The following is a 22,474-nucleotide window of genomic DNA, read 5'->3' as shown; positions in this document are numbered from 1 at the left end:
GGCAACTGGGCACACAGGTTTGGAACAAAAAAAACCTGGACTGGAGCATAAAACTATAAATCATTAAAGTGTGGAGAATAACCAAATACATGCAATGTACAAAATTACCCAGAGGGCAAGTAAATAATAGAAACAGGCCAGGCATGGTGGCTCACGCCTGTAATCCCAGCACTTTGGGAGGCTGAGGCAGGTGGATCACGAGGTCAGGAGTTCAAGACCAGCCTGGCCAAGATGATGAAACCTTGTCTCTACTAAAAACACAAAAATTAGCTGGGCGCAGTGGCAGGCCACCTGTAATTCCAGCTACTCGGGAGGCTGAGGTAAGAAAATCGCTTGAATCCAGGCAGCAGAGGTTACAGTGAGCCGAAATCACACCACTGTACTCCAGCCTGGGTGACAGAGTGAGACTCTGTCTCAAAAACAACAACAAAAAACAGAAACAGTACCAAGTGCATATGGAAATATTCGTTACAAGACCGATAGCTTTTTAATTTTTAATTATATACCTTCATTCATTTTTAATGAAGTTCATTTTAATGAAGTTCATTCCAATATAGGAGTTGGTTCTGGTCTCTTAAAGGAAAGCTGTAATTCAAGTACTGCAAAGGCCCACCTTAGCAACAGTTCAAAAAATATTTTTCCTTCACAGAAGCATGTAATACATTTATAAATGCCATGTAGAGGGAAGTCTTTTCAAATAAAAGCATCAAAGAACTATATTCCCTATTTTTTATTTTAATAGCTTAAGGCAAATTTTAGCGAAAGGATATATGGTACATTTAAAACAGATTATCTAATACCCAAAACAATGATCATACCTTGAAACATGCTTAAAAGCCTCCACTATAACTGGTGCAAAATCTTTTGTAAACTCTGGTCCCTTCCTCTTGCTGTTCTGTATGACATCATTGGCTAGGTAGAGAAAAGTAAGCTTCCTGTTTGGTTTGGCTGAAAAATAAGAAAAAGTTAAAAATCTACTTAAAACATCTTTACTTGGACAAACTTTCTCAATATCTGAATTAGGCACTTTGAGAACTAAAATAACCCTACTCACCTTATGTATCATTTCAACCCTAGCCTCTCATTTTACTACCAAACTAACCAGAGTCACTGCTGCTAAACTCACCAGAACGACTAATGTCTATGTAAAAATGCATCTTGGTGACTCTATCCTGTCACCTCAATTTTATCTATCCTGTTACTAAATTTTAGTAAAACCATTACAAACTATATGAAATACAGTCATTTAAAATAAGATGGTGATTGGTCATGTTATTAAGATGGCATCCTAAATCCTACATTGAATTTAGGATTGTTTTAATAGACATGTTAATTCAAAATCGTTGTTAAGCTATTGTAAAACAACAGAAGAGCATGAAATGTAAAACAGGTTGAAAGAGACCTCCCTTCAATCAATTATATATTTTTTGTTCATGCAATAAATATTTGCTAAGGTAACAGATTAACTGCTAGGGAGAATAAATGGGAAAAGTTTAGATGTTTCTGTCTTTAGAATACATGGCCATAAATTTTAAACTGAATTCATTGTGACAAAAATATTCCCCTACTCACTATGCTCTGTGGGTGTCATCATTTCTCTAAGGAAGTAGACAAGATTTCAACAGTTGTGGGCCAGAGTACATTTTTACTGGTTACAATGTTAAATAGCATAGTAGTACTGAATATGACTCAAACAAGACTATACATAAGGAAAACAGTGTTGAACATAATCTTTTATACTATTATTATATTTTACTAGAATTAAACTTGAATCACTCAATGTAGTACAGTCATATTCAGAAGCATTATACCTTGTGGCATCCATAATACAATGCTGTAGGAAACTTACAGTCAGGACCAATTATGCAGTATCCTATTGTGGGCGATCTTACTGGATTTAAGACAAAAATTCTGATCAGGCTACATGTGGTCTTCTAGATGTCAAGAATTCAATTTACAAATTTAAGCATTCGACATATTAAAAAATCACCTCTGAGTTCACATCATTCTTGAGGGACAACCAGAAGCCCAACCTTCTCACATACTAAGTCACAACTGATCAAACTTTACAAACCTGTCCCATGCCACTGTATAACCTGGTTTGTCTGTTTAAACTGCTGTCTACCACTCTTCCTGCTTTTGAAAGTTGCTGGCATGGAATAAAGATAAGAAGAGATGGCAATAACAGAGACCAACTTCTGGTTTTCAGGTTCCTTGTCTGGTTAGATAAACCACAGTGTGTAACTGGTTAAGGTATCAGGACCCTTTCCTAACATTTAGTCCTGTCTCTTTTTTACCCATCCCTGCCCTCTCAATCTCACCCACAAAATAGGTTGGTATTATTCAATCCAGGTTTTTGCCTTCCCAGTGTCAAATGAGTTTAGAAACTCAAATTTGTATTATCTAATTGGGAGGCTGCCTGCAATACTTTTGAATGGGTACCTGAACAAACAGAATCCTTTCACTGCACTTTTACTATGTGCTACACACTATTCCAAGCACTTTACATATATTATCTCACTTAATCCTAACAATACGTCTCTATTTGGCAGTTGAACAAAGTCAAAAACGTTATTTACCCCCAAGGAAATAATGAGGAAGAGATCAGCCAGGATTGGAATCCAAAAAGTCCAACAGCCAAGCAAATCCCTCTTAACAACTAGACCATGCTTCCTGTCATAATTAAAAGGGCATGTTAACCTTTTGAGACTCAAAAGTAGCAACTCAAAAGAAGAAAAAGATAAAACAATGCAAAACAAAAAGTAGCAACTCAAAAATATTTTACAACGTTAGCAGCATTATTCACAATAGCCAATAGGTAAGAGCACTAATAAATGAACAAACAAAACGTGAATTATATATTCAATAAAGTATTATTCAGCCTTATAAAAGAAGGAAATGTTGACAGCTGTTACAACATGGATGAATCTTGAGGACACCATGTCAGGTGAAATAACCGAGTCACGAAAAAAGACAAACGATTGTATGATTCCACTTATTGCAGGTAGTCAAATTCATAGAAAAAGAGTAGAAGGGTAGTTGCCAAAGGCTGTGGGAATGGGAGGAGAATGGGAAATTATTAATGGGTCCAGAGTTTCAGCTTTGCAAAATGAACAGTTCTGGAAACTGGCTACACAACAATGTACTTAATACTACTGGACTGTACACTGAAAAAATGAAGATGGTAAATAATATTTATTACCACAAAAACAAAAAAATTTGTTTTTTTTTTTTGAGACAAGGTCTCACTGCCTCCCAGACTAAAGGCTCACTGCAGCCTCGACCTCCTGGGCTCAAGCAATCCTCCTGCCTCAGCTTACCAAGTAACTGGAACCACAGGGGCACACCACCATGCCCGGCTAATTTTTTTAACTTTTTGTAGAGATAAGGTCTCACTTTGTTGCCTAGGCTGGTCTTGAACTCCTGGGCTCAAGTGACCCTCCTATCTAAGCCTCCCAAAGTGCTGGGATTACTGGTGTGAGACACTGTGCCTGGCCCTAGAATGTTTTTTAAATTCATGGGTTGGCCGGGCGCGGTGGCTCAAGCCTGTAATCCCAGCACTTTGGGAGGCCGAGATGGTCGGATCATGAGGTCAGGAGATCAAGACCATCCTGGCGAACACACGGTGAAACCCCGTCTCTACTAAAAAATACAAAAAACTAGCCGGGTGAGGTGGTGGGCGCCTGTAGTCCCAGCTACTTAGGAGGCTGAGGCAGGAGAATGGCGTGAACCCGGGAGGCGAAGCTTGCAGTGAGCTGAGATCTGGCCACCGCACTCCAGCCCGGGTGACAGAGCAAGACTCCGTCTCAAAAAAAAAAAAAAAAATATTCATGGGTTAATTTCTCAAAGAATTCAGAATTGCTTTCACAATATACACTAAAATAAAACTTTACAAGATTTAAAATTATATTTACCATTGTTTTCCAAAGGACAAATTCTATATTAGGTGATTGAGCATGGGGTCCAAATACTAAGATACTATTTTTGCTTTTATCCTTGTAGAACCAAGCAAAAATATGAAAAATACCCAGCAATCATCACCACTTATGCCCTTTCCTAAATTTTCAGGGAATGAAATTTACTTCCATTTAAAATTATGTGTCCCTATACATACAACAAATAGTTAATGGTGGTAATCACAACAAGCAATGCAAGAAAATCACAAAAAAAAAATTTCAAATGAATTTTGATATTTTTAAAAATAACAGAGCCATAAATTGTTATTAAAAGAAAAACAGAAAGCTAACAGAAAGGGAAAACAAATCATTTCATAATTTCTCAAAGAAATGCCACTGTTGGCAACAAAGAATATAAGACTAAATGACAGGTCTGACTTAGTTAATTCCTGTATTTCCGTTGCTCATGGGGTTCCTTCCAAAAACACCTGTTTTCCAAACCTTCCATTCAATTTAAATAGCATTTATTATTTTAATGTTTGCCATGTACCAGGTACCACTCTAAGTACAGACTAAAATTAACCTTTCCTGTTCAATCAGGAGTTTGCAAGTTTCATACAAATTGGCAGATGATAGGTCACATCACTAAAATGTTAGTTCTTTTTCTTCCTTTATTTCTTCTCCCCATGAATATATCACAGCAATAGAGAAACAATCATAAATAATATATACCTGTGATATGGTTTGGCTGTGGCCTCACCCAAATCTCATCTTGAATTATGGTTCCCATAATCCCATGTGTCATAGGAGGAACCAGGTAGGAGATAATTGAATAATGGGGGCAGCTACCTCCATGTTTTTCTCATGTTAGTGAGTTCTCATGAGATCTGATGGTTTTATAAAGGGCTTTCCCCTACTTCACTCAGTACTTCCTGCTGCCGCCATGTGAAGAAGGACATGTTTGCTTCCTCTTCTGCCATGATCATAAGTTTCCTGAGGCCTCCCCAGCCCTGAAGAACTGTGAGTCAATTAAATCTATTTCCTTTATAAATTATCCAGTCTCAGGTATTTCTTCATAGCAGCATGAGAACAGACTAATACAGTAAACTGGTACCAGGTAGTGGGGTACTGCTGTAAAGATACCTGAAAATGTGGAAGTCACTTTGGAACTGGGTAACAGGCAGAGATTGGAACAGTCTGGAGGGCTCTGAAGACTACAGGAAGATGTGGGAAAGTTTGGAACTTCCTACAGACTTGCTGAATGGCTTTGACCAAAATGCTGATAGTGAAGTAGACAATGAAGTCCAGGCTGAAGTGGTCTCAGATGGAGATGAGGAACCTGTTGGAAACTGAAATAAAGGTGACTCTAACTACGCTTTAGCAACAAGACTGGTGACATTTTGCCCCTGTCCTAGAGATCTGTGGAACTTTGAAGTTGAAAGAGATGATTAAGGGTATCTGGTGTAAGAAATTTCTAGGCAGCAAAGCATTCCAGTGACTTGGATGCTCTTAAAAGCATTCAGTTTTAGGCATTCACAAAGATATGGTTTGGAATTGGAACTTATGTTTAAAAGGCAAGTGGAACATACAAGTTGGGAAAATTGGCAGCCTGAGGATGCAATAGAAAAGAAAATCCATTCTCTGAAGAGAAATTCAGACAGGCTGCAGAAATCTGCAAGCAACAAGAGGCCAAATGTTTATCCCCAGGACAATGAGGAAAATGTCTCCAGGGCATGTCAGAGACCTTCATGGCAGCCTCTCCAATCACAGGCCCAGAGGCCAAGGAGGAAAAAATGGCTTCCTGAGCCAGACCCAGGGACTTGTTGCTTTGGGCAATCTCAGGATTTGGTGTCCTGCATCCCAGCTGCGCGAGCTCTAGCCGTGGCTAAAAGGGGCCAGGGTACAGCTTGGGCCTGGTTTTTTCAGAGGGTGCAAGCCCCAAGCCTTGGTGGGTTCCAAGGTGGTGTTGGGCCTGTGGATGCACAAAAGGCAATAACTGAGGTTTGGGAACCTCCACCTAGATTTCAGAGGATATATGGAAACACTTGGATGTCCAGGCAAGTCTGTTGCAGGGGTGGAGCCCTCACGCAGAACCTCTACTAGGGCAGTGCGTAGGGGAAATATGGGATTAGAGTTTCCACATGGGGTCCCCATAGGGCACTACCTAGTGGAGTTCAAGAAGAGGGCTACTGTCTTCCAGATCCCAGAATGGTAGATCCACCGACAGCTTGCATTCGTGCCTGGAAAAGCCACAGGCAGTCAACATCAGCCCGTGCAGGAGCTGCCCACGGCAGTGGGAGCCCACCCCTTGCATCAGCGTGCCCTGGATGTGAGACAGGGAGTCAAAGGTGATTTTGGAGCTTTAAGGTTTAATGGCTGCCCTGCTGGGTTTCGGACTTGCGCGGGGCCTATACACTCCTTGTTTTGGACAATTTCTCCCTTTTGGAACAGGAGCATTTACCCAATACCTATGATACCCCCATTGTATCTTGGAAGTAACTAATTTGTTTTTTATTTTACAGGCTCATAGGTGGAAAGGACTTGCCTTATCTCAGGTGAGACTTTAGACTTGGACTTTTGAGTTAATGCTGGAATGAGTTAAGACTTTGGGGGACTGGTGGGAAAGCACGATTGGTTTTGAAATGTGAGAAGGACATGAGACTTGGGAGGGGCCGGGGTGGAATGATATGGTTTGGCTGTGTCCCCACTCAAATCTCATGTCAAAATGTAATCCCCACATGTCAGGGGAGGGGCCTGTCTCGGGTATTTCTTCATAGCAGCATGAGAACAGACTAACAGAGTAAACTGGTACCAGGTAGTGGGGTACTGCTGTAAAGATACCTGAAAATGCAGAAGTCACTTCGGAACTGAGTAACAGGCAGAGTGGATGCCATGACTGTAAGTTTCCTGAGGCCTCCCCAGACATGCAAAACTGTGAGTCAATTAAATTTCTTTTCTTCATAAATTACCCAGTCTCAGATAGTTGTATATAGCAATGTGTGAAGAGACTAATACAATTATCTTAAAAAGTTGAGCACATCCCCCAGAAGGGACATGGTAATAAAAGTTCAGTTAATCACATAACCAGGAGACAGTTATAAAACATACCACAAACAATTCAACTAAAAGATCAATTACCAAGCTTCAAAAAGAAATCAGAGTATGCACTATTAAACAATATGAAGCAGACTTGGTAAAAGGATTAAAACATCATCTCTAGTTCCACTAATTCATAATCAGTTCATAGTTTTAGTTGTTCATAATGGTAGAAAGTGGTAGGAGAAGTGTTACCTATTTTCTTACATTGTACATACCTTATGTATATTCATTTTTATATGCTGCACAATATCATAATATAATCAATCATCCATGGTCTATGAAGACTGAATTTAAAACTACAGTAGATGGCAATGCCGATAAATACAATAAACAGCTAAAATCCTGTTATCTATAAACATAAGAACCATCGTTCCAAGGGAAACCTTCTATATGGAAAGCAGCAGCAGGAAATTGAATAAGGAAACACACACACATATACACACGCATGCACATATACACACACACACAAAAATATGCACATGTACATATACACACACATACATATCAATGGGAGGAAGGAGCATTACTGCAGGTCAAGGAAATCAGGAGAAAAGTCATTTTGAAAAAAAAAATCTACTAAATATTTATTAACAATTACTGAACATCCTCATTTATATCTCTGGTAAAATGAATGACTACAGACTAGAAAAAGTTCCTATATATCCTGCTTATATAGTATATACATATTAAATCCTCAAATTTTAACTATAATTTAATTATCTTCTTTAAGTTTGAGTTGGATGGAACTATAAATGCATTTAACTAAAAGATAATTATAAATGATTAAGGTCTCAAGCCACTCATACAGTCAATAAATAATTACTTGGTATCTACCATTCACAGACACTGCATTAGCTACTAGGAATAAAAGATGACTCAACAGTCAGGTTGATAAAAGCCTACTTAAGCCTTATGTGTAAATGTGTGATGAAGCATTAGTGAAAAGAACATCCTTGGCAGAAAGAAGCTCTGCTCATGACCTAATGAATGCACTGTACATTATATATGAGGGAATAATGAAGTGTAAAGCTGGAAAGAAGGGAAGACTTAAACTAAATACCAAGCTAACAAGTGTTTCAGCTTCATTTTGCAAACAAAAAGAGAAGTACTGAAGTTTTAATTTGGGAGCAGGGGCAAACAGGAGACCCTGAGGTACATTAGGAAAACTAGAAGTAGGTAACACTAAACACTAAGAATACTGCAATAGGCAAGGAAAGAAGAAAGAATTCAAAACTAGAGTTGTGATAACAGGAATTTTGCCTTTCATTTTTCTATGTAGCACCTCCTTTCCCACATCTAATGACCCCTAAAAATTTCTAAGCTTTTTAGGGAAGTGGTACTTACACAGAAGAAAAGTGTTTTTATTAACTTATAGTAAATTCCTGTTTGACAAAATCTCCAATTGGAATTTCTCATTTGTTGCACCTCCATTCTAAAAGGAAGCAATTAACAAGATAATATTTACTACACCTTTTAGAGTTAAATAGTTCTTTACAGTAACTGTCTTTCAGAATGAACCAGAAACACTGCTCAATTTTAGGTGAAAAAATAGAATTCCACATAAGGGTTTAATGCAGAACACTACTACATTAAGTATTCTTGAAGTTGAGTGAAATTCAAATGCGAATTGAAGAAAGGTTTTCTGCATAGTCTCAAAAATACTAGAACAATTAATCAAAAATAACCTGTTCCTAACTTTCTGGATAATCTTCAGGTTTTCTCAATTATTACCTATACCAGCTCCATTTATAAAAATTCTTTTTAAATAATAATTTTTTTCATTAATAATCCCCACGTACCTCTCCTGACACCAAGGAGCTAATTGTGTAGCATTTCCTATTATGTATGGCTTTTAAAAGGCCCTAAACTTCTCTTCCATCTTATAGAACCCTTTTCTCCGAATTCCTTGGTATCCTCATGCTCTTTTAAGTCCTACTACAGTTATCACTCTCCCCACAGCAGGGCTATCTCCAACTTACTAGACTCTCTCCCAACTAAATCCTGTTTCTTTTAGTTCAGAAAAGCATGGAGAAGGATCTAATTCAGTTCCTTTACCCTGAGATAATTTTATACCTAAGTATTCGTTTTAAAAATATAGTGCAACAAACAAATTAAAAACACACGTTTGTGGAAATCAGCATTTTCTGAGGCAAAAAAAGAAAGGTCTGTGCTGTGTAGACTTGTATCCTGAGAGTGTTTCTCTGAACCTGTTTCCAAAACAACTTCAAGACTTTTCCTTCTGCCCGTGGCATTGTGGGGAAGACATGTTCCTATGGATGGATAGGTGGTTGTAAGCCAAAAACTGCTTTAAGTCAGTCAACATCTTTGTCACAGAAAGCATATAATCAATAGATGATTCTTCAATGGATTCTATCTGTCCCAGACAGGACAAAGAGTTCAGTCAGACACAGCTGGCTGCTTCTCCACAGCAGAGGTGGGTGAAAAGTGGGTAGAGGTGATGTACTCCTGTACTACTGCCAGGAGGTCTCAGATTTGGCAGCCTATTCCTTGGAAAGGTTCAGGTTCACATTTCAAATTACACAGTAGGGACTGATCCTGTCAATTCTTGCTTACAAGCCTTTGAAGATTTTCTACTGTTCTCCAGATAACATTTTAAAAATCCTTAATATGCATGCACCAAAGGTCTTAAACAAAGAGGTCTCCACCATCTACACTACTCTTCACATCCAACACTATCCTCCAACTGCCCCAACTCCTACCATACTTCAGACCTCAGTTAAATGGGTTCCTCCAGTTTTCCCTGACCAACAAGACCACACAGTTAGGCAGCCCTGAGATGCTTTCATAGCACTCCACACTATTCCTATGGCACACCTACCCTAACTATAATTATTTTTATTTCATGTAGTGCTTCCCAACTAAACTAAGTTCCACTGAGAACAATGACTGTCATATCTACCAAAATCAAACCCAACAGCTAGCTCCTAATTTGATCAACGTTTACTGAATACATTTTGGCTTAGACCTTGGCTTTAATTACTTGTCCCAGTAACTTAGTTTCTGATCATTAACCTCAGCCAGCACAGGAGACAGGAACACATGTAAAATTACACTGTTGTCAGAAACCGCAACAATTTTTAATTTAGATTATGAAAGACAAACTTCCTTAGCGCTCTCATTTGTACTTTTTTAATGTATTGGGTTCAACTATTTTCATTTTCCTTCCTTCACTCTACAGTTCTCACAAAGCAATAACTTATAGAAAAACAGTCAAGACATGTGCACAGAAAGTACAAAGAAACAGAAATGTTAAATAATTAAAACCAACTACCATTTTCAACCTACTAGAGTGACCAAGACTAAAGTCTGACACGAACTAAAACTGACAAAAGTATGGGTGAGATGACCAAATTTAGATACCTTCAGACACTGGTGGTTAAATCATAAATTAGTACAACCTCTCAGAAAAACAACTTGGTAATATCTATCAGAATTCAGAAAACATAATTGCACATAGCTTCTTGACCTTGCAAATTTTACTTCTAAGAATTTATCCTATAGATATATTTCTCATAAATGCACAAAGAAATCGTTAAGGATATTCATGACAGCATCAAGAAAGAACTGAATAAACATTCATACAATCCACACAATATTCTGCAGCTGTTCAAAAATGAAATAGAGGTTGATGTACTGATACGGAAAAATATCAAAGACATAGTATTAAGTTACACACACACACACAAACACAGTAAACAATAACTGTATCTTTGGGAAAGACCAAGAAGAATCTGGGGGGGAAGAGGCGGAGTTACCAACAAAGAATTAAGTTATAAAAGAGAAACATATAAATTATATATTAAATGATTACTCTAAGCCTATGTGCTGAAAAAGGCTTCAGCATAGTGCTTGCCTGGTACTCCACCAACCCACTTCGTTGTGTAGGTGCGTTTATCCATGGCTTCTCCTGTTTCAATGCTTGGTTAAGGAGAACAAAAGAATACCTAGGTCCAAGCAAAGGAACATCTTTTCCATTCTAAAAGGCCAAAGGAAATTCAAATTGCTAAGAAATTTTCGTAAACAAAATAATTTTTAAAACCTTGGTTTCAGTATATGCAACAAATGAATTATAAAAATCCTGAGACGAATAAACTTCATCCTGGACCATTAGACCACTATAAAATACACTGTCAAGTGGAACAGTTCTAGAATACATACCATATCCATTTATTCACATTACACTTATAGAATGAAATTGAGACTAAAACTTTTTTGTTTTACAAATAAATTGAAAGAAATAATACTGACTACATTTTTATGACCTGAGCATTGTTCTAAAAGTTTATGTATCTCATTTAATTTTCAAAACAACCCTACAAGGTAAGTTATCCTCATTTTACCAACGATGAGAGGTGACAATGTGCTAGCAGCCCTCACTCTCAGCACCTCCTCAGCCTCAGCGTCCACTCTGGCAGCACTTGAGGAGCCCTTCAGCCTGCCACAGCACCGTGGGAGCCCCTCCCTGGGCTGGCTGAGGCCGGAGCTGCCTCCCTGTGCTTGTGGGGAGGTGTGGAGGGACCGGCGCGGGCGGGAACTAGGGCTGCGCGCTGGCGCTGGAGGGCCAGTGCGAGTTCCCACGTGCGCAGGCTCGGTGGGTGGGGCACACGAGCAGCCTGGTCGGCTGGCGCCGCCAGCCCAGGGCAGTGAGGGGCTCAGCACCAGGGCCAGCAGCTGCGGAGATTGCGCCGGTTCCCCCAGCAGTGCTGCCCCGCCAGTGCTGCACTCAAATTCTTACAGGGCCTTCCTTAGCTGCTTACCCGCGGGGCAGGGCTTGGGACCTGCAGCCTGCCATGTCTGAGCTCCCACCCTGCGGTGCGCTGCCGCGCAGCCTGAGCCTCCCCAACAGGCGCTGCCACCTGCTCCATGGCGCCCAGTCCCATCGACAGCCCAAGGGCTGAGGAGTGCAGGTGCGGCTCCGGACTGGCTGGCAGCTCCGCCTGCAGCCCGGTGCAGGATCCACTAGGTGAAGCCAGCTGGGTTCCTGAGTCGGATGGGAACTTGGAGAACTTTTATATCTAGCTAGAGAATCGTAAATACACCAATCAGCACTCTGTGTCTAGCTCAAGATTTGTAAATACACCAATCAGTACTCTGTATCTAGCTCAAGGTTCATAAATACACCAATTGGTACTCTGCATCTAGTTAACTCTGTGTCTAGCTAACCTAGTGGGGAATTCAAGAACTTTTGTCTAGCACTCTGTGTCTAGCTCAAGTATTGTAAAGGCATCAATCAGCACTGTGTCTAGCTCAGGGTTTGTAAATACACCAATCAGGACTCTGCATCTAGCTCAAGGTTTGTAAATACACCAATTGGTACTCTGTATCTAGCTAACTCTGTGTCTAGCTAACCTAGTGGGGACCTGGAGAACTTTTCCATCTAGCACTCTGTGTCTAGCTCAAGGATTGTAAATGCACCAATCAGCATGCTATCAAAATGGACCACTCAACTCTCTGTAAAATAGACCAATCAGCTCTCTGTAATAATTGACCAATCAGCAGGATGTGGGTGGGGCCAGATAAGGGAATAAAAGCAGGCTGCCTAAGCCTGCAGTGGCAACCCGCTCAGGTCCCCTTCCATAATGTGGAAGCTTTGTTCTTTCGCTCTTTGCAATAAATCTTGCTGCTGCTCACTCTCTGGGTCCACGCTGCCTTTATGAGCTGTAACACTCACTCCGAAGATCTGCAGCTTCACTTCTGACAGCAGACCATGAACCCACTAGAAGGAAGAAGCTCCAGACACATCTGAACGTCTGAAGGCGTAAACTCCAGATACACCATCTTTGAGAACTGTAACACTCACCGCGAGGGTCCGTGGCTTCATTCTTGAAGTCAGTAAGACCAACAACCCACCAATTCCGGACACAAAACAATTATTAAAGTACAGCTACCCTTCAACAATGGGGGGTAAAGGGGGTCAACCCCCTGTGCAGTAAAAAACCCATGTATAACTTCTGACTCCCTAAAAACTTAACTACGAATAGACTATCACTGAGCAGAAGCCTTACTGATAACATAAATGACACGTATTTTGTATGTTAAACTATATATTGTATTCTGACAATAAAATAAAAGCTAGAGAAAAGAAAATGTTAAGAAAATCACAGAAAGAAAACATTTATTATTAAGTGGAGGTGTTTTCATCAAAAAGGTTTTCTCTTTGTCATTTTAACGTTGAATAGGCTAAGGAGGAAGAGGGGGAAGAGGAGCGGTTGGTTTTGCTGTCTCGGGAGCATCGGAGGCAGAAGGCACTGAAGGAGGTGGAAGGGAAGGCAAACACACTCATGTAACTTTTACTGAAAAAAATTAACATAGAAGTAGACCTGGGCAGTTCAAACCTATATTGTTCAAAGAGAAACTGTAATTAAATGTAAATTACAATGAAATCAATCAGCACTCTCAAGCTCCATACTGTGTCCCTAAAAAACATTTCATTAATAAAACCAGATCAAAGCCGGACACGAAAGCTCACATCTGTAATCCCAGCATTTTGGGAGGCTGAGGCGGGTGGATCACCAGAGGACAGGAGTTCGACACCAGTCTGGCCAACACGGTGAAACCCCATCTCTACTAAAAATACAAAAATTAGCCAGGCATGGTGGTGCACGCCTGTAATCCCAGCTACTCAGGAGGCTGAGGCACAAGAATCACTTGAAACCAGGAGGTGGAAGTTACAGTGAGCCAAGATCACACCACTGCACTCCAGCCTGGACACAAAGCGAGACTCAGCATCAAAAAATATAAAAAATAAAATAACTAAATAAAAGCAGGTCGTCTCACGTCCTCTGGCAAATAAAAGCAGGAAATGCACAAAATGTACCAAGGACATCTTGTCATGCTAGAAAGGATAAAAGTGATTTTAAAAACTGCAATTGTATCCAAAGGACACAAGCAAACTTCCAAGAGGCTGCCACTGACAAAAGAGCATCAAAAATAATAACAATAGTCTGAAATACAAACATATAAAAATCCATCAGCTGAAAATGATAAAAAAAAGAAAACAGGCAAGACATGGTGCCTCATGCCTATAATAACAGCACAAAAACAGTTCTGTTCCAGCCAAACACCATAGAAAAAAACTTCTGCCACACCCATACTGGCAAAGAAAACGGTAAGCCTAGACTTCCACCCTCACAGTACTGTAATGTGGATCCCAACATTCCCACCAGAGTAGTGTCAGAGAAGGCAAAGTAGGGAACCTGGACTTCCAACCCCACTCAGCAATAAGGAAACACTCCCCACTGGGCTGTATCACAGGAGGCCTAGGGGAACAACAGGACTTTCACCATGGTACGGCAGTAATGGGAACATATACTCCTTCTCCCCTCCCCACGGTGTCAGTGGAGACCTACTGGAAAGCCAGAACTTCTACTCGCACACAACAGTACCACAGTACCTCCTTCTCCTGATGGGGCAGTGTCAGAGAAACCCAGTTAAATTAAGATTAAATAAGATCTATCATCTTGGCTAAGCACAGTGGCACATGACTATAATCTCAGCACTATAGGAGGCCGGGGTGGGTGGACTGCTTGAGTTCAGGAGTTCAAGACCAGGCTGGGGCAACATGGTGAAACACCGTCTCCACAAAAAACACAGAAAAATCAGCCAGGCATGGTGACGTATGCCTGTAATCCCAGGTATTCAGGAGGCTGAGGTGGGAGGATTCAGAAGGTGGGAGGATTGCTGAGCCTGGGAGGTCATGAAGTGAGGTGCCACCACACTTCAGCCTGGGTGACAGAGTCAGAGCCCATCTCAAAAACAACAACAACAACAAAAACCAACAAAAACAACCTAGAGCCTCATAACATCCCAAAATCCATTATATCCATTAAAAAAAAAAAATCACCCCATATCAAGAACCAGGAAGATCTGAAACAGAATGGGGAAAAACAGCAACAGATCCCAACACAAAGTAGAGAGGTTTAAATGATCTTACAAAGACTTTAAAGCAGCCGCCAAGGCTGAGCAACACAATGAGACCCCCATCTCTACAAAAATAAAAATTAAAAAATTAGGCATGGTAGCTCATACCTGTAGTCCCAGCTACTTAGGAGGCTTGCCTGAGCCCAGAGGTTGGAGGTTACAGTGAGCTACAATCACACCACCATACTCCAGCCTGGGCAACAGAGCAAGACTCTGTCTCGAAATAAATAAATAAATAAAGCAAGCAGCCATCATAAAAATCCTTTATTAACTAGCATATAAAATATGTTGAGGCCGGGCGCGGTGGCTCAAGCCTGAAATCCCAGCACTTTGGGAGGTCGAGACGGGCAGATCACGAGGTCAGGAGATCGAGACCATCCTGGCTAACACGGTGAAACCCCATCTCTACTAAAAAATACAAAAACCTAGCCGGGCAAGGTGGCAGGCACCTGTAGTCCCAGCTACTCGGGAGGCTGAGGCAGGAGAACGGCGTAAACCCGGGAGGCGGAGCTTGCAGTGAGCTGAGATCCGGCCACTACACTCCGGCCTGGGTGACAGAGCGAGACTCCACTTCAAAAAATAAATAAATAAATAAAATATGTTGAAAATACAACATATCAAAAATCTGTGGGGCATAGCTGAAGCAGTGCTGAGAGAAATTCTGAACACTAAAGGTACAGTCTCAAATCAATAATCTGTAATAAGTTCCCACTTCAAGAACCTAGAAAAAGAACAAAATTAACCCAAGCAAGTAAAAGGAATGAAATAATAAAGGCTAGAACAGAGATCAATGAAAATAAAAACATAAAAATGCAGAAAAAAATTAAATCAATGAAGCAAAGCACTGGTTATTTGAAAAGATCAATACAACTGAAAAGTCTCTAGCCAGAATGACAAAGAAACAAGAGGGAAGACACGAATTATCAATATCAGGAATAAAACAGGATATCACTACAGACTCTACAGGCATCCAAAGGATAAAAAGGAAATACTATGAACAACTCTAGGCATATAACTTTGACAACTTAGATACAATGGACCACTTCCTCAAATAATACAAGCTACCACAACTCACTCAGTATGAAACAGATTTGAATAGCCTTATAACAATTAAGGAAACTGGCCGGGCGCGGTGGCTCAAGCCTGTAATCCCAGCACTTTGGGAGGCCGAGACGGGCGGATCACGAGGTCAGGAGATCGAGACCATCCTGGCTAACACGGTGAAACCCCGTCTCTACTAAAAAATACAAAAAAACTAGCCGGGTGACGTGGCGGGCGCCTGTAGTCCCAGCTGCTCGGGAGGCTGAGGCAGGAGAATGGCGTAAACCCGGGAGGCGGAGCTTGCAGTGAGCTGAGATCCGGCCACTGCACTCCAGCCTGGGCGACAGAGCAAGACTCCGTCTCAAAAAAAAAAAAAAAACAATTAAGGAAACTGAGTTCTCAATCTTAAAATTCCCCCCCCCCAAAAATCTCCAGATCCAGATGGTTTCCACCAGAAAATTATACCAAATGTTTAAAGAATCTTTAAAATTCTACACAATCTCTTCTAGAAAAGAGAAGAGGGAACACATCTCAATTCATTTTATGAAGTTAGTGCTATGGCACTCTGATATCAAAACCAGACACAGAACCCAAAAAAAGGAAAACTACAAACCAACAGTCTTCGTTAATACAGATGTACCCATTCCTTTTTTATTTTTTAATAACAGAGTTTCACTCTTGTTGCCCAAGCTGGAGCACAATGATGTGATCTGGCCTCACCACTGCCTCAGCCTCCCAGGTTCAAGCAATTCTCCTGCCTCAGCCTCCCAAGTAGCTAGGACTACAGGCATGCACCACTACACCTGGCTAATTCTATATTTTTAGTAGAGATGGGGGTTGGTCAGGCTGGTCTCAAACTCCCGACCTCAGGTGATCCACCCATCTCAGCCTCCCAAAGTGCTGGGATTACAGGCATGAGCCACCACGCCCAGCCAGATGTAAACATTCTTAACAAAATATTAGTAAATAAAATTCAGCAAAGTTGTATATGTAAGAATTATACAACACAGATAAGGGTAATTTATTCCAGGAATGCAAAGCTAGTTCAAGATTAGAACATCAATGTGATGTACCATATTAACAGGCTAAAAAGAAAAACTGCATGGTCAAACCAATTAATGCAGAAGAGGCTTCTGACAAAATTCAACAACCATTCATGATAAAATCTCTCAGAAATCAAGAATAGAGAATTTCCTCAATTTGATAAAAAGCACCTAAAAAAAAGAAGAGAAAAAAAAAAACCTACAGCTAACATTCCATCACAATGGATAAAGACTGAATGTTGATCAGGAACAAGGCAATAACTGTTTACTCTCATCAGTCTTATTACATATGATGCTGGATATTATAGCAAGTACAATAGGGCAAGAAAAGGAAATAAAAGACAAAAAATTAAAAAAGAAATAAAACTGTCCCTATTTGCAGATGACATGATTATCTACAAAGCAAACGCCAAGGAATTTATGAAAAAAAATTTTTTTACAGCAAATAAATGTGTTCATCAAGAGCTGAATTGTGCAAGCTGGAGTGCAGTGGCATGAACTCGGCTCACTGCAACCTCTGCCTCCCAGGTTCAAGCGGTTCTCCTCCTCAACCTCCTGAGTAGCTGTGATTAGAGGCGTGCGCCACCGCTGCCGGCTAATTTTTGTATTTTTAGTAGAGATGGGGTTCTGCCATGTTGGCTAGGCTGGTCTCAAACTCCTGACCTCAGGTGATCCACCCACCTTGGCCTCCCAAAGTGCTGGGATTACAGGCGTGAGCCACCAGACCCTGCCGTGTATTATTTTTACCACAATGAAAAAATGCACACACACAAAAATGTACTCAAGGATCAAGATTCAAGAAAACTGGTCATTTTTACTGCTTTTAATGTGCACATTAGGTAAAACTGACTTTTTTTTTTAACTGTGAGTGTGTGGCGTTAAAAATACAGTTGACTTTTGAATAGCACAGGTGTTACAGGCACCAACCCATCACACAATCAAAAACCTGCATATAATTTTTGACCCCCCCCCCCAAAACTTAGGGAGTTGGTGGTCTTGCTGCCTCAGGAAGAAAATTAATGTATACATGGACCCACAAAGGTCAGACCTATGAATCTGACTACTCTAGTTGTCTCATATAAGTGGAATCATACAATTTGTTCTTTTGTGACTGGTTTAATTCACTTAGCATAATGTTTTTGAGGTACGTCCATGTTGTAGCATGTGTCAGAATACCCTTTCTTTTTAAGTATATATTACATTATGTTTATTCATTTATCTGTTGTTGGACACTTGGGTTGCTTTCACCTTTCGGCTATTGTGAATAATGCTGCTGTGGAACACTGGAATTATGGGTGTGCACATATCTGTTTGAATCCCTCCTTTATTCTTTAGGAGTTTATACTCAGGTGGAATTGCTGAATCATGGTAATTGTATATTTAAACTTTTTAGAAACTGTCATACAGTTTTCTATAGCAGCTGCACCATTTTATATTCTGGTCAGCAGTGTGCCAGGGTTCTTACTTGTTTTGACATCCTCACTAACATTTGTTATTTTCTGCTTTTTGATAATAGCCATCCTAATGGATATGAAGTGGTATCTGCTTGTGCTTTTGATGTGCACAGAGACAGAAAATAAAAGGGTTGCTGGGGAAGAAGAAAATGGGGAGTTAATGTTTAATGGATACAAAGTTTCAGTTTGGGGAAATGGAAAAAAGTTCTGGAGATAATGAGTGCTATACAACAACTGAATGTACTTAATGCCACTGAACTAAAAAAGGTTGAAATTATAAATTTTGTTATATATACATTTATATACGTTATAGATACATACATATATATGTGTGTATACATATATATATATATAAACCAAACAAAACAGGGTCTCACTCTGTCACCCACGCTGGAGTGCAGTGGCACAGCCATGGTCCCCACAGCCTCACCTCCTGAGTCGGGGATCCTCCAACCTCAGAGTATGTTGTTCAATGGAAAACTGTGCAATGATTACTACTACAGTTTGCCTTAATTAGTGATTAGGTGCTACTGGTTTTCACCCACCTTTGCTTTTGTATCATCAAGATGCGTCTCATATATGGCTTGCAAATCGTTGAACTTCTAAGAGATTAATAGTCAGAATATATATATACACACACATATATACACACACACACATATATAACTCCTACAATTCAACAACAAAAAACAATTCAAAACAGGCAAATTGCTTGAACAGACATTTATCCAAAAAAGATACACAGAAAATCAATAAGTACATGAAACTATGCTCACCATCATTAGTCATTAGGGAATAGCTGAGACTACAGCACACACTACCAAACCCAGCTAATTTTTGTTTTTTTTTTTTTTTGTAGAGACGGGGTTTCACCATGTTGCCCAGGTTGATCTCAAACTCCTGGGCTCAAGCAATCCACCCACCTCAGCTTCCAAAAGTGTTGGGATTACAGGTGTGAACTACCACACCAGAATTTTTTTTTTTTCTGCTTTTAATGTGCACATTAGATACAACTGATTTTTTTTTAAACTGTGTGTGGCATTAAAAAAAAGTTGACTTTTAAATAACACAGGTGTTACAGGCACCAATCCATCACACAATCAAAAACCTGCATATAATTTTTGACCCCCCACAAAACTTAAGGAGTTGGTGTCTTGCTGCCTCAGGAAGAAAATTCATGTATACATGGACCCACAAAGGTCAGACCTACGCTGCTTAATGGAAAACTGTGCAATGATTACTAGTACAGTTTGCCTTAACTAATGATTAGGTGCTACTGATTTTCACCCACCTTTGCTTTGGTATCATTAAGACGTGTGTCAATATAGCAAGTAAGGACAAACAAGCCTAAGTAGTATCAGGAAAATCATTTTGACCTTTTGGACCCATATAACCCCCTAAAAGGGTCTTGGTGCTTCACAGCGGTCTGTTGACCACATTTTAAGGACCACAGCTCTAAAAAGGGTTAAGTATGAACAGGGTGGAACAATGTAACAGACTAAAAAGGCTGGAAATTTTTCAGGTCTTTCTCAATCAAGAAAATATAACTCAGGGTTCATTATTTGACTCAAGATATCAGAAGTTCCTAAATCATACACTAGTTCTAAAAGAAACAACCAAATATTCTCTAATACCCCTTCCAATTCTAAAACACTCAGATTCTACACACTTTTCAACATTCATTCAGTAACTCACTCAACACACAGTTAGTGTGCCAACACACAGTTAGTATGCTAGGTTCTGAGGGAATAAAGAAATAAGTTCAGTCCTCCAGTAATAAACTCAACACACTATTATAGATAAATGCTATAATAACAACAGTTAAAAGTACATGACACCATGGAAAATGTCACGAGTAGGAAAAATTAGTGAATTTGAAGACAATTAAAATTATTGATTCTGGGGAGCAGAAAGAAAAACAATGAAGAGAAATGAACACAGTCTAAGGGATTAACAAATGCAATTAACAAATGCATTATGAAGTTACAAAAAGAAAAGCAAGAGAAAAGGATGAAGAAATGATACATGATTAACTAATGGCTGAAAACTCCAAAACTTGAAGAAAAACATGAATCTACAAATCCAAAAAGCTTAACAAACTTCAAGCAAGATAAACTCAAAGAAACCCACACTAAGACACATTATAATCAAACTGTCAAAAACAAAGACAAGGAGAATCTTGAAAGCAGCAAGATTAAAAGCCAATTTCTCATCAGAAACCACGAGACCAGAAAACAGTGAGACAATGTATTTAACATCCTAACAGAAAAAAAAAAAAAGAAAAACAACTGTCGACCAAGATTTTTATACTTAGCAAAACAATCCTTCAAAACTAAAGGAGAAATTAAGGCATTTCAAGCTAAACAAAAGCTGACAGAATTTGCTACTATTAAACCTGACCTACAAGAAATCCTAAAGAGAGTACTTCAGGATGAAATTAAAGGATACTAGATAGTAACTAGAAGCCATAAGAAATAATGAGCATCAGTAAAGGTAACTCCCTAAGTAATATAAAAGCCAATATTGTATTTTTAGTCTGTCACTTCTCTTTTTGTTTCCTATGTGATTTAAAAATCAAATGCATAAAACATAAGTTTATCAAATGGTATACAACATATAAAGATGTAATTTGTGATAACATAAAAGGAGGATAGGGCTATAGAGGAACAGAGTTTTTGTATCCTATTGAAGATAAGTTGGTATCAATTTTTGAGACAGAATCTTCCCTGTCACCCAGGCCAGAGTGCAATGGCACGATCTCGGCTCACTGCAACCTCCACCTCCTGGGCTCAAGTGATTCTCCTTCCTCAGCCTCCTGAGTAGCTGGGATTACAGGCATGCACCACCACACTTGGCTAATTTTTTGTATCTTTAGTAGAGATGGGGTCTCACCATGTTGGCCAGGCTGGTCTCAAGTTCCTGACCTCGTGATCTACCCACCTCGGCAGATCATGAGGCGGGCAGATCACAGGTGTGAGCCACCACGCCCAATGCCCAACCTCAATTCAAATATAAGATGTTAACTGAAATTATAAATTTATAATTTTAAAAATTATAAATTTAAAAATTATAAATTTAAAGTTTTAAAGTTTAATTCAAAAAATGTGTTAAAGAACCCATCTCAAAAAACAGAACTAGGGATGATGGGTGGGTGAACAATTAATTCTTCCCAGGAGAGACTATAAAAACCTGAAGAGAGTTGTTGTCATGAGAGTCTGGAGACTAGGGTATAGAGGAGAAATAGAAAAAAGAAAAAGTACATAAAAGCACACAGACACATTAAAGTACAAGACACATCATTTATAAAACTGAAGTGAATCTCACATACCATAAATTTAACCACATTAAAGCATACAATTCAGGCTTTTTTACTGCATTTGTAAGATTGTGCAACCATTACCTCCATCTAGTTCCAAAATATTTTCAGCACCTCCAAAGACAAGCCCACACCCACTAAATAGTTATTCGCCATTCCTCTCTTCACTCTAGCCCCCAGGAGTATTATGGACTTATCTATTCTAGATATTCCATATATTATGAAATTACACAATATGTGACTTTCTGTGTCTGACTTCTTTTGCTTTGCACGTTTCTGAGGTTGCTCAACACTGTAGACTGTATCAGTATTTCATTCCTATTTATAACTGAATATAATATTCCAGCATGTGGATATACCATATTTGTTTATCCATTCATCTGCTAATGAACATGCAGGTTGTTTCAATCGTTTGGTCACTATGAACAGTCCTATTATGAGAATTCTTATAAAGTATTTGTTTGAATATCTGTTACCAAGTCTCATAAACACATACCTAGGAGTGAAATTACTGAGTCATATAGTAATTCTATGTTAACACGAGTAAGGAGGACAGCTAGTAGGTGAACGAGATTAGATACAAGGAGATCCGCTGGGAGGCTACAGCAAGAATATTAGTAAATATGAGAACCTAGGCAGTGGGGTGAAAAAGGAAAAGCAAGGGAGATACTGCCAAAAATAATT

The 22,474-nt window shown here is 39.6% G+C and overlaps 1 protein-coding gene across 2 annotated transcripts in view; it reads right to left on the bottom strand.

Annotated features, from left to right (window-relative positions):
• Positions 1-22,474, bottom strand: part of RPRD1A (regulation of nuclear pre-mRNA domain containing 1A) — a 74,682-nt gene that overhangs the window by 41,463 nt on the left and 10,745 nt on the right. For both annotated transcript variants that reach the window (XM_023207680.1, XM_023207679.2), the window contains exon 2: positions 819-948. In XM_023207680.1, coding sequence (XP_023063448.1) covers positions 819-948 — 130 coding nt within the window. The remainder of the gene's footprint in view (positions 1-818; positions 949-22,474) is intronic.

This window comes from Piliocolobus tephrosceles, chromosome 18 (genome assembly GCF_002776525.5).
Source record: "Piliocolobus tephrosceles isolate RC106 chromosome 18, ASM277652v3, whole genome shotgun sequence".
Lineage (NCBI taxonomy): Eukaryota > Metazoa > Chordata > Mammalia > Primates > Cercopithecidae > Piliocolobus > Piliocolobus tephrosceles.
The sequence above is the reverse complement of the archived record's forward strand: the minus strand, read 5'-3'. Positions and strand labels throughout refer to the sequence as shown.